This window comes from Drosophila montana, unplaced genomic scaffold, assembly GCF_035044405.1.
Source record: "Drosophila montana isolate Dmon_TW-CO22-7 unplaced genomic scaffold, ASM3504440v1 contig_3217_1, whole genome shotgun sequence".
Lineage (NCBI taxonomy): Eukaryota > Metazoa > Arthropoda > Insecta > Diptera > Drosophilidae > Drosophila > Drosophila montana.
The window spans coordinates 630,139-643,543 of record NW_026998097.1 but is presented as its reverse complement, the minus strand read 5'-3'; the positions used below and the strand labels follow the sequence as shown (position 1 = coordinate 643,543).

The 13,405-nt window shown below is 39.6% G+C and overlaps 2 protein-coding genes across 4 annotated transcripts in view; one reads left to right on the top strand and one right to left on the bottom strand.

Annotated features, from left to right (window-relative positions):
- The window catches only part of AstC-R1 (Allatostatin C receptor 1), a 179,031-nt gene that overhangs the window by 161,340 nt on the left and 4,286 nt on the right, over positions 1-13,405 (bottom strand). The gene's annotated exons all lie outside the window — the stretch shown is intronic.
- On the top strand, positions 9,845-10,552 carry rpr (reaper). Its single transcript, XM_064689217.1, has one exon. It carries the CDS (start codon positions 9,865-9,867, stop codon positions 10,066-10,068), a length of 204 nt encoding a protein of 67 aa, XP_064545287.1. The 5' UTR covers positions 9,845-9,864; the 3' UTR covers positions 10,069-10,552.

The following is a 13,405-nucleotide window of genomic DNA, read 5'->3' as shown; positions in this document are numbered from 1 at the left end:
ATATGCCCCTCCTTATTTGAAAACAGCATCTGTTTAGTGGCTTCTGTTTATGCACCCTAATCATTCGTCTAACATTTGAAAACAAAATGCTAATTGCGAATTAATTGTGCACTGCAGCTAAAAACAACAAACTCACAAACGAGATGAGAGATGAGAGAGACGCCAGCCCGCCTACTCACGGAAGAACTTTTCTGAAATGCCTAAAAAAACAAACAGACGGCATGGCCAACACTCAAAGCCGTGCCATGAAAGCTTAGCAAAGAGCCAAATAAGCGTTAAATGTTGCAAAAATAACAAAAACCCAGAGCACAGGATCTGAGCAACTGCTGCCTGCGTCCTGTGGAACAAACACTTGTGGCCGCACACATGTGGCCCACTCGACTGAAGAGAGAGAAAAAAACGACAGCGAAATGAATTGAAAAGGTTGGGCATGTGGTTGGGCTGTGGGATGTGGATAAGGACACGGCGGCTGTTGGCCAAAGCTGAGGCAATGCAAACAAATTAGTCATCATTAGCGTTTGGCTGCAAGGATCTCTGTGCTGCATGGTCTGGGGCACTGAGCTGGGCAGATTTGCGTTAAATAAGCGCACTTAATGCGATTACAATAAAAACAAAACACAACTGCATGAATGTATACACATATGCACATATTCTTGTACATGGGCTAAAACCCAAGTGAAATATCAAAAGCGGCCCTGGCAAATTGAAGTCAAAAGCGTAAAAGCGCATTTGCAACAATTATTAAAAAACAAAATTGAAAACAGGAAAAATTAAAAAAAAAATCAACGACACTGAGGACAACTGACAAATGCAGCCTGAAAATTCACTTTGAACAATTTGTGCATGAATAAACCTGCCCCGACGCAAGTCCCACGCATGGGCGCAGTTGTGTTGACCAAATATACAACCATAAAAGCCGTGGCCAGCGAAATGGTTAGAGGATACCTTTTGAGTACCCTGTATAATAAGGAAATAGCCAGCAAGCGGCACGAGTGCAAAAGTATGCAACAGGTCGAGAGTGATGAATCTATACTTATATGTTAAGTAAAGAGTATAGAGTATAGAATAGAGTACATATAAGATGAAAAGTATGGAGTGCAGAGAATACAGAATACAGCATAACATATAGAACAGAAGTCCGATTAAATAAAAATGTAGAAGAGTAGATATATGCTAATCTAATCTTATCTAGAGACTTTCAAAAATGGAAAGAAAAAAAGTCCCAAATTTGTATATAAATTAGATATATTGAGATATATTCATTTTACCCAAAGTCTTTATTATAATAGTTTCCTAGACCTGGTATGTATGTTGAATTAAAAGCTCGTTACAGGGTATCTGCTGGTTGAGCAAAACTCAAGTAGAGCAGTCTAACTTTTCGATGTGTAGTACTGTGTCCATTAAAAACACTCGCAGGCGCTCATACAAAAAGGACATTCACTGTTTGAATGCAACTTTTGCCATTGCATACGCCACAGCGTTTGGTCCCGAAGAATGCCTCAGCGGTTGTGGGGCATGTGTGGTACAGTGGTAATTGACTGAAATGACCCAGTAAACCGTCATATTTGGCTGTCATTGAAACAGCATGCAAAAAATGTACATGCTAGAGAGAGATTTTGTCATTTGTGGCAGAACATGCACAACAAATCTCAGTTTATTTTAGTCAGTTACTACTGTACATGAAAAAACTTTTGTGGCTGCTGTGACCGTTGCTCTCGTTGAATAGCACAGTTTTTTTTGGGGGGGGGGTGGGGTGGCGACGACATATGTTCACGCCTCGTTGGGCGCTATAATTATAACAAAAATGTTGACTGGGCGTGGGATTGAGGCTGGAGGCGTGGAGCATGGAACGGCGCATTGTCGGATGTGGCTTTTGCTTGTTTTGTGCTCCACAGACTGTGCGACAATGTCGCGGCGGGTTCTCTGATTTCCGTCTATTTGAAGTTGCGAGTTCACTAAATGGCAATTAATTGAGAAACAGTTGGGAATCGAGAGTTTTTAAAGGATACGGAAGGCTCGCACTGCTATTGGAGCTCAGTAAAATAAAGTTGTTGATGTTGCTGATGTAATGCAGCGTGTGTATGAGAAACACGCCCGACTTTCGCACACCCCCTCTATGCACATCCCATTCAAATCAATTTGGGTCTGACAAAGCAGCACAGCAGCGACAAGACTACGTAATCACCATGACGAACCTGCCGCGTCTCCTACTCCTACTCTGATTGCCGGCATCAGCTGTGCTCACTGCTCGGCACTTCCCAATGTCAAATGTCACAAAGCGCATTCATAACGCGAACAAATTAACCACAACCGGGTAAGAAAAATTGCCCAATCAGCGACAATCCTCCATCCTGGCCAGACTACGGCCTGGCTACGAGCCCTTTCGGTCGTCAAGCAGCTGTCATAATGATGGACAAAGTGCATCAGCAGCATCGGCCAAATACCGCACAGATGAATATGGACGGAGTTGAGGTTAGGAGAAAGGGGAAAGAGCAAAGGGGCTGCGGCACATGGAGACAAAACGCTGACAACTCTTGTGGCAAGCGACGCGGGCATAAATTACAAAAAGCAATTACAATGCCAAAACACACTCAGCGCTAATCATGTGTGCGTGTGTGTTTGTGTGCGGTGGGTGTGGCAAGCACAGCTGTGCGCCATCTAGCGCTCAAAAATTGCGCACTAATTGCGCGCAATTTGTGCCAGAGCAAGTCCGCTACGACCAGGCCTGGACCCTGGTCATTAGCCAGCGCTGGGCAGTTAAAATGCCTTTATGAGTTATTGTCAAAGTCTCTCAAGGGACAAGCTCGGCCCGAACACTTGGCGCTTTATTAGTCCGCGACTTTTATCACCTCCATGCTGAGTGCTGCAAGCGGTGTGGACGAGCAATGCGCGCAGGCTTTAATTACCATGAAAATTTATAGGCCAAAATAGGCGTTGAGCATTTTTAATGCCGTGAACGGAGACAAAGCTACCAATTAAAATTAATTTCATTCGCAGGCAATCAAATATTATTCGTCAATACTTGCATATAATTTTAATAGAATGGGATATGTTTATGAGAAGTGTGCTTTATGCTATGGTTTAGTTGCTCAAATCTAAAATAAATTTGTTTTCCTTCAATTCAATGCTTTTCAATTGCAATTCAAAACAAACATTGAGCCTATATCATCAATTGTGCCAAGCAATTCAAATTAATTGCATGTGAGTACATTTGAGTACTTATTGATTTAAATAAAAGTACTCAAAGAAATTCAATTGAAAAATTACGATAATGGTTTCCGTGGCCGGGTTAAATGTTAAATTACATAAATTATATAATTTAATTTATATTTACGAGCCAGCATTGGGGCCCTTTGCATATGTGCGGCTATAAAAAATCGTTGGATAGTATCGTAACCATTTCCTGTACAGGGAATATACACGCCCAGACAAGGCGGCGTCCCACTATTACAGGCCCCCGCCGCACCGCCCGCTAAAGCCGCTCTATTCAAATTTCGGTTTTATCTATTTTATGGCCAACTGTGTGAGTAAAGACTGTTAGCCAGTTTTTATATACTTTGATTTCGATGCTTCTGCCTTTAGTTTTACGGTCGCGCGTCTTTTACGACCAGCTGACGGATAAGGGCATTGATAAGGTCCATACGTTCCCGTACGTGGCGTTGCGCAAATTTTTTAATGCGCCATTTGCATTGGCACTGAAAGCACATAAAACCCCAAAACTGGGGCCAAGGAATATGCAAAAAAAATACAAAAAGAAGTCGGGACGCTGGTGGCGACAACTCAGTCGCATAAAAGACAATTCGAGGCGCCATGTGTTGCATATTTCATGGCGTTTTGACTCGAATGCATAAAATGCCCAACTATGGGGTAGAAAATATCTTCGCAAAAACCCGCAAGCTATTTGATGAGTTTCAAATGTTTAAGTAGCCATTAAAAGTAAAAGATCTAAGAACTTGAAATGCATATGTAATGTTAGGCCATTAAAAGGGCAGAAAAACAAATAGAAATAAAATAGTTGCTTACGCAATAATTTTAACTTACGCAAAGTTAAACTTTAATGAATATTCCTTTATTTTTTCACTGAAATGTCACATAATTCTTCATACTTTTTAAAATATACAAAGTATATTTCATAAATATGTAAACATATGTTTCATGTAATTCAATATTCCCGATTAAAGAAACCTTTACGTAATTATAGAAAGAAGCATATATCGGGCCTGTTCTAGATTTGGATTCCGATAAAACTTCTTGGAGTCGAAATGGATTGCTTTTCTTTATTCCCATTCCAAGCAACTAATAGTTTTCAAAAGTTTTAAATTTCGAGATGTCGTTATGAAAATTAATTAGCAAAATAAACCAAATTATATATTTTAATTTCGTTCTTGATTATATTGACAAGCTATTGAAGTATTCACTGATCTGAGTTTTATTTATTTTATTGAATAATCCTTTTCACAATATTATCACAATACTATCGAACTGAAACTGACCTATTCTCAACTGAGGCTGTATTAAGACAACATTTTAAAAATAAATTTTATATTAACAGACACAATTAATGGAAAAATCTGCGCTAACAGCTGCCAATTGATATTCAGGAAAAAAAACGATTTGAAACCGATTCGTATTCACTCGGAATTAAGAACAAATAAACGAAAGCGAATCGATATGCATTCGAATTCTCTTTTCAAACCGAAGCGAAATCTAGGCCTACGTATTTTAATAGTTATCTCTGCCAAAAAAAAAATGTACTTAGAGTCACTTGGCAAATGTAAGTTGAGAATTTCGAACTTTTTCCGCAAAGAGTTGATCTAACTTATGCTAGTTTACATATGAGGTGATACAGGGGAAACTCTCTTAAACGGATAGGGACTATCGGGTAGTTTTTGTCCGTACAGAAAGGATTGGCCTGATTAATAATTTTTTAATTTTCCGACTAACAGAAGTGTCAGTGAGAAGAGTTTGTACTGTATTATAAATACATAACGTTTTATTATTTTTTAATTTATATTTATTATGACAAGATTACTAATGCAGTTTAAGCTAATTATATATTATACCATTGTCTACCATTAAAATTTAAGAATTTGCGCATGTTCAAGACACATGTTTACGATCCGCCCCATAAATTAACCATGCACTTGCACCTACTCATAATCAACTCTAATTGCCGCCTATTTCCACACGCATTCCCAACGTTTGCAACCGCAACAGCATGACTCATTCCCTAGGCCAGCTCAGGCACAGTTCTCACTCCACTTAACTTCAGGCCAATCCACTCGTTTCGAAACTCGCACCTCATGCCATTCGACTACTGCCCATGAGGAAAATATTAGTGCAACTAAGACCATAGACAAATAATCACATAAGCAAACACAAACAACAAGAACAATTCCAGAGACAGTTGGACATGTCGTTGCATGTTGCCTACCACGCACCTACCTAAAAATCAGAGAACTTGAAGACCTGCTGCAACTGCAACAGATAGTAAGAGATGAAAGATGCGTTATCTATTCATAAAATCTATGAAAAAGGGGCGAAAATTACTTAAATAAAAACCGGGCATATAGCACTGACATGTTTGTACAAGATACACACACACACACACACACACACACACACGCACACAGGCACACACAGAAATCATCGATGGACAAACAAAAAGAACAATCAAATAAATTAAACAAAGGCCAAGAGTTCGACGTAGGTTCACATCTGTGTTTGGGATACCGCTTGTATAACAATCTTATCGGCATATCATTTTTCGTGCCGTCTTGTATCGTTTTTTTGCGTTGAGTGTGTGCATGTGTTGAGGACCGCGTCCGAATTCCAAGTCCAATCCGAATCCGAACACAGTTATGCACATGTTGTACCCCAGACGAGACGAGCCGAGACGAGACGAAACCCCACAGACAGCAAACAGTCGTTAAACAACATTAAATGGGTCTCGTTTTGGTTGTGGTCCCCCAAACCCCTCCGCTCTTCACCAGGTTACCCAAGCCACATCCACTGCCAAGTGCATTGCGCGGATGACTCATCCATCGGTCGGTTGTCTGGTTGGTTGCTTGGTTGGTCTCTGCGTTTGCCTGGGAAACGGCAAAGCTTCCGCGATCGCCGCGTAGACGATCGTCTGCCTAAGCAGCGCTCAATGACAGGCGTTACAAACGGCGGCGAGTTAATGACCCATGTGCAACGGATCACCCAGCAATTGTCTTTGTTTCGGTGCTTTCTAAATGGAAAACAAATAAAAATATCTGTCGACGGACGACGGTCGGTAGGGGGAGAGATATGCCAGGGCCACCAGTAGAGATCATAAAAAATTAATACAAATTACACGAAGTGGAACAGAGAGAAGCCAAGAGATCGGCAGACAAGCCGAGAGATAAGCAGAGAGATAAGCAGAGCGTAACTGAGAGACTTTTTACATTTTTTGGGCAGGAGGTGACAAAGCGAACGCGTTTTAGCTCATGCAAATTGAGAGCAAGAAAGTTAGTTAGAAAATGAGATGGATGAGAGGGAACATCGGGCAAGTTGTCGAGTTGTGGGCATTACTCATTAGCATATGACGGGGAGTATCTGAAGCTTGGCAGGTAATTTCAAGCCCAGGTTTTGAGGCAGGCCCAAACGACTACGTCAAGAGCTTAATAACAAAGACAAAGACACGTCAGAGAAGCTGGTGAAATATAAAAGCTTGATCTGCAGCTTGCCTTCATTAAATGCTGGCAACTTTTGTGCATGAGTGAGCAGAAAACTTCGGGAATCTGCTCGATTGACACCATTTTAAAGGGGAACAACACGCGTCAAACTTTTGATCATGTGGGTCATTTGACATGCAGATTGAAAACTCAATTAAAAGCTAATTTGACATATTCACTTTCCATGACCCAACGCCTAAAAACCAAAAGTTTCATGATTTCGGAAACAGTAAGCAAATCATATTTCCATGCAATTAGATATGCAAATTGATAGCGACAACAATGGTATATGGGTTTTCTGAACAACCCCAAATCCAGATTTCTTTTTGTCAATCAATGTGTTGACACACGTCGCTTAACATTAGCTGTAAAATTTCAATAAAAATTGCAATAATTACCCGCATGACCAGAAAGAAAGTTGATCGAAAAGATTTCAAAAAAGAAATATCATGTAATCCTTTAAGAAAACAAGGGATTTATTTGATAACCTTTCTTATGCCTCATTGAGCAATACAAAAATTGAAACTCTTATCTCACTAAATATAATCTAGAATCTTGAAAAAGGCAATTCACTAATTGGTTCAATTAATGCGTAAATTACCGACGGCATAATCGCGCTCGAGGAGTTTGAAGTGTTTTTATTTTATGAAAATCAAGCATAGATTTGGTTAAAATCTATAGACTCCACCCAGAAATGATGATTCATAAAATAACAGCCACGGAAAGGTAGCCCATTAAATAAGGTCTCGGACAAAGCTCCGCCCCGCAAATACAAAAAGTAAAGTAGCCAAAAAAAAAAAAAAACAAGAAAAAAAACATCGAAACAGAAGCATACCCAAGAACCCAACTTCAGTCGTTGGCTCATTGGGCCAAAGCGAAAGAGAAAATGTTGTTGCGGCTTCTTTCTGGCTGACAATGTTGCCGGCGTTAGGGAAATAAGCCACGCCTTTTAGATTTATGCTGCCGGCGCGAACCCGGAAAACCAAGAAGGAAAGAAAAAACTATGCAGCGACTTTGTCGCTTGTGCGAACGAGAAGGCAAATGCCAGAGCAGAGCTAAACATTCAGCGAGTAGTTCTTGTAACAATAGACCTAGAGCAACCCCTAAGTGTGGAAGTTGTGTAACAGTGGAACGACTCTAAAGATACTTGAGACGAACGCTCTGAGTTTACCAAGTAGACAATTCTCTGTTCGATTGCGTTAGTGTGCGTGGGTCAGAGCCAACTGACAACATTGTGGGTGGAGTTAAGAGCCCTCAAGTTGGCCAGTTCTCGGCGGATAGGTTAGCTAAGAACAATCTAACTGCTACCATTTGGAAATTCTGAATTTCATCAGAAGGAAAGTTTCTTGCGGCATTTTTTTATCAACATTTTCGGATTAATCACTTGTATAATATATACAATGATTAAAATAAATCTTGCTTAATGCAGGAAATGGAATGAATAATATGATGCACATATAAAATGTTGACTAATTATTATATATACCCTGTTCTAAAATGTTTGTGGTTTGAAGGATAATGGATACAACTATTAACAAATCAAGAATAAGTTTATTAATAACATAATTAAACTTATTTTTGAATATACCGACTATGCATTTATTTAATGAATACAATGAATGGGTGCGATCGCATACTTATGCAGGGGTTTAATATTGGTTTAATATCAGATGCAATAAAAGAAAGTATTGAATAAAATACATACATTAAACAGCTCTGTGTAAATGTGGGCAAATATTTAATAAAAATTTCGGAAATGTTATTGCATACAATTATATATCATGTTCGTTTGGCTGTGGCAGATTATCCCAAAATAAATGATATAGCAATGCTATAATTTTCGGATCGTTTCGCTCTAAGGAATACGAAAATTCATGCGAATTACGAACAAAAAGATGAGCTATAGCGGCGGCGACATGACGGGCCCATTGTTGACAAAAAAAAATTATTAAAATGAATGAAATGTATGCAAAAAATTTATGACAGGCGTTCATTACTTATACTACTTAGCTGGCATCTTATAGATAGCTACGGCTAGCATGTAGGAAGCGCTGGAAAAACATTTGTAAAACATTTATAGAGTGTTCTGATAAAGACATGGCTAAAAGGCTCGTCATATTCGTTGACAGCTCGTTATAAATGTGAACTTGATAAAATATAAAGGAAAGTATGAAAATCATATATATGTACATAAATGCAGATGTATCTGGGTTTTTTTTTCAGGCCCTCAACTTTGCCTACTTGCCCATATCTCCAAGTGTCACAGGCTCTCTCCAAGCTCTCTTTTTGCCTTCCAGACGTTGCGCTGAAAATGTTTGTCATGCGACGACGATTTAATACAATTAATATGCTAACTGTACTTCTCGCCGCATACAGTTACAACAAAGGCGCGACAGCGACGCCTGTGACGAGAACATAACCTGACAACACACACACACACACACATACTGAGACACCCACTTGGCAACAGGCGCAAGGTGGCCGCTCCGCCCACGCCCATGCCCACTCCGCAGAGAGGGAACGCGGCCTGGCAACAACATTTTTTTTTTTTTTTGGTGGCTGCGCACAAAAAATACGAATGAAGCGATGTCAACAAAAATACCAAAACAAAAAATTTAAGCAGCGAGAGCAACTGAGGCCTACGTACAAAACGTCAAGTGAGCGCTCAGAGAGCAGGACAGACTCAACTCTCCAGCGCGCCGAATATCAAAGCAAGAGAAGCAAGAACAGCCGCAGCCGCAGCAGCAGCAGCAGCAGCGGCGGCGACAGCGGCAACGAACGCCGACTGCGAGAGCGTGCGGCGTATAAAAGAGCGCACATGGCGCTCACGCCAGCCAGTTTGAAGTCAGCTAACGAAGCGTGCGGACGCAGCAGCAATAACAGCAGCAACAGCGAAGCAATACAAAGTGAATGAACCAGACACAATTTTGACGTGTGCGTAAACGCCAACAAGAAGAAGAACAACAACAACAGCAACAAAGCATTTGTGTAGTTAATTTATTCATTGTGTGCCTCGCGCGAATCTGCAAAGAGAAAGTCTTGAGTCATCTGCGAAGAAAGACATTATTAATTACAAACAATTGTGCAATTGGAAACAAAGAACAAGTTTTCCTTGATAGCAGCAGCAAAAAACACAGCAACAACAACAACAAGAACAAAAAATACAATGGCTGTGGCCTTCTATATACCAGATCAGGCGGCAATGCTGCGCAAGGCTCGCGAACAGGAGAAGCAACTGTTGCGCCTACGCCAATGGCAGATGGCCACCGTAATGCTAAACACCATACGCCAGCTAATGGACTCCACGGCCGGCCAGTGTCTGCAGCGTGCGGGTCGCAAGTGCGGCAAGTGGCGCAAACCATCGCAGTGAAAAACGCATCTTGAGTAAACCACAACAACTATAGACCTACAACTGCAACTGCAACTGCAGCTGCAACTACAACTACAACTGCAACTACAACAACAGTCCACAGTCAGGCAAATAGTACAAAGGAAACATCCAGCGATCGGCCTCATCCATGGACTTCAGGCCGACGGCATATAGCTAACAACTTTCCCCGATTTCATCGACTCAAAATTTCTGCAGCCCCCCTAAGTTTACTCATCAAAGCGATTGTGATAATGGTTTTGTTTCTTTCGATATAGCGACAACAACAACGAGTTTTCGATTTAGAAATACTTGATTTATATTATAATTAAATCTAATTAACGAAAAATGTATTTAGTTTGTAAGCTTTTGTAATCGTCCTGCTTAGATCTTAAGCGATAAACATATTGTAAAAGCTACAGAATTCAGTAGAATATTTATAAGGTTTGCCAAAAGTTGTATCAATTTTTTGGCATGCCACAAAACAAAAAACAAAAAAAATATAAATAAAAAACAAATACTTAAAAAACATTATTTATTTTCTGTCTTAAAATTTTCAGCATTTGCACAAAGCACGCCGGCCCACGTAAACCACATAAAAATTAATATATCAATATCGGAAATAAATTAATCAGAACAAACCGGAAGATAAATAAATCAAAGAATCAAATAGGACCACATATATGAAGCGATGTCTATATACTCTATATATGTATATATATACATACATACGTTTATTGTATTACGGAAGGCATGCCAACTTGTAAAATTAATTTTAATCTCCTGGAACAAAGGAAATTTCTCGAAATCCGCGGAATCGTCAAGTGCCGACGGCTTTCGATCACATTAAATTTATATGTACCGACGGCTTTTAAGTTGGCTGCATACAGCTGCATATGTTTTCAATATGTTGCTGAACAAATAAAAATTTATATTAGTTTTGAAATTGTTCTGACAAGCAGAGGAGCTCTAGACAAGATCGCAGAACTATTGAGAATTTTTAAGCATTAGATATAATCCAACTCTAGGCAAAATCGCAAAATTCTCGAGGATTTTTAAACATCAGATCTAATCTAATTTTTTTGTACACAAAAGTATTTTGCTTTTGTTTATTTGGAACTACAACTTTATCGAGCATTATATTTTATAATCCGGTCGGGATTACCCGAAAGGGGAGGGGAGGGATGGAGGTCGCTATAAAATTACAGATTCTTGATCTGAATATAATATTCAAGAAGCTACATGTACAAAAACTTAGCGATTTGCTCAACATTTTGTCGTTTTCTTGGAAACGCGACGAGTTATCGATTATCTAAAACAATCTGCGCGGGCACTAGGAGGGCCTACATTCCAAGTCTTCAGGTCTTATAGGTTCAAAAATCGATAATACATACGGGCAATCAGACGGAGGGAAAGTCAGACGGACGGAGAGTCAGACTGACATGGCTTGATTAGCGTCTATTGATGCTGATCAAGAACATATATAATTTATGGGGTCGGAGATGCCCTGTTACATATATTTGTACAAAACAATTATACCCTTTTACACATTTTCAATGGATTCAGGGTAGAAAAATATATATATTTCTTTATCTTACTTTTTGTGCAAAATTAAGCCAAGACTTTACATAGACCCTTCTTTTGGATTTAATTAACGTATACAAATGTACAACATACATATTTTTCATATCACATTGTAGTTGTGAATTCCCATACACTTTTAGCATAAAAGTTTTCCACTTTTCTGGCTAGCAGCACAAACACCCGCGGCAGAGTTGCCAAGTTAACCAAACTCGTCCCACAGCGCCAAAATACAAGCAAATTCAATTATGCAAAAATATAGAAACATTTTCAGCTGCAAACTTGGATGCTGTTGGCCCCCGTTTGATAATGTCAAAAAATTAGGTGCTAACAAAACAATTTGCATTTTTAAGTTAATTTTTCTTCTATTTTTTTTGTAGTTTCTTTTTTGTGCAAAGCAGCTGGAAAAACTTATGGAAAATCAGCGCTGGCAATTCCAAGGGGGCTCATCATAAGCGCCATTTGAAGTCGGAGCCTTCCTCGATTCCCCCGACCGCGCAGCCGCCGCCGTTTAATTAAACTTTTGCACTTATGCAGCTGCAATCAGAGGCAGTGCATCCTGCGCTTGCAGCAGCAGCAGCAGCAGCATCCTGCGTCCTGTGTGTTCAATTCATTTTGATTGGCAAACATTTTTGGCGCAAAAGTTAATAAAAAGTTTGCAAGCGTTGGGAAAAAATCAAAAATTTTGCACTTCAACCGAACAAAACTAATTAACGTACAACAGATAAAAGTTCGTCTAAATGCTCCACTGCGATTTGCGGGGGCGCACCCGGCGAGAGGCGTGGCATATTAAGAATAATTGAGACAAGTTTATGATTATGTTTTCGCCGTCGACAACTTGTTGGGCCACACGCAATAAAAAACTTTTGCAACATCGAGCGATTTGTAAGTAAAGCTGTAAAAATCACAGACAAAAAAACAGTTAACACAAACTGCCAGCCAAAGAACTTGCCAAACTTCTGAGCGGCTAATTAGTTGGCAAAGCGTTTCTAATATGGCTGCCAGCCAAGTTAACTGAACTCGCATCAAAACAAACCCTACGCGCGGTTTATTGATATAAATTTCCACGAAGTGCACCAAAGCTGCCGCCAAAACCTTCAGATTTCTATCTACAACGATTCCTCACATAATTCCCTGACATTTTGACCAATTTCGTTGTGTATGTCCCAAACGAATTATTCGATTAGCTCGCAGGCCATGGACATTCTTTGCAAAATGAAGCAAAAAATTGGTTTAGACCCAAAACGACCCTAAAACAACAAGAGAAATCTCCAAAGAGCAGAAGCAGCCAGCAAAAGACAAAAGCGATGCGAGTAGAGTCGACTATTGAATGCTCTACAGTTAAGCCAGTCGCAAGCAAGCAAGGGATTGCTTCACTTTTTTTCTGGGTTTATTATTAATGATATTAAATACAAAATTAACGATAATTCATTATCATCAGTGAATATCTACTTTGAAATTTCACTTCTAAATTCATGTATGGGTTATTCAAAAGTCTCTTTTTACCATCTTCTACTTGTCTTGTCCCTTTTATTCTGGATTGTGCAAAAAATTAAGTTAAATCAAATCAGTCAACAACTAATAGCAGCTTAATGACATTAGCTGAGCTGCTTAGCGGCGAGGAAATGTTTTTACACGAATTATGAGTTAAGTCCTGAGCGCAGAAAAATAAAAGCCACCCAATGAAAACAGGGTGTTGATTTAGTCAGTTGGAAAAAAATGTTCACTTTCCCGTTCTGCATGCTGTGGGTATTATGAC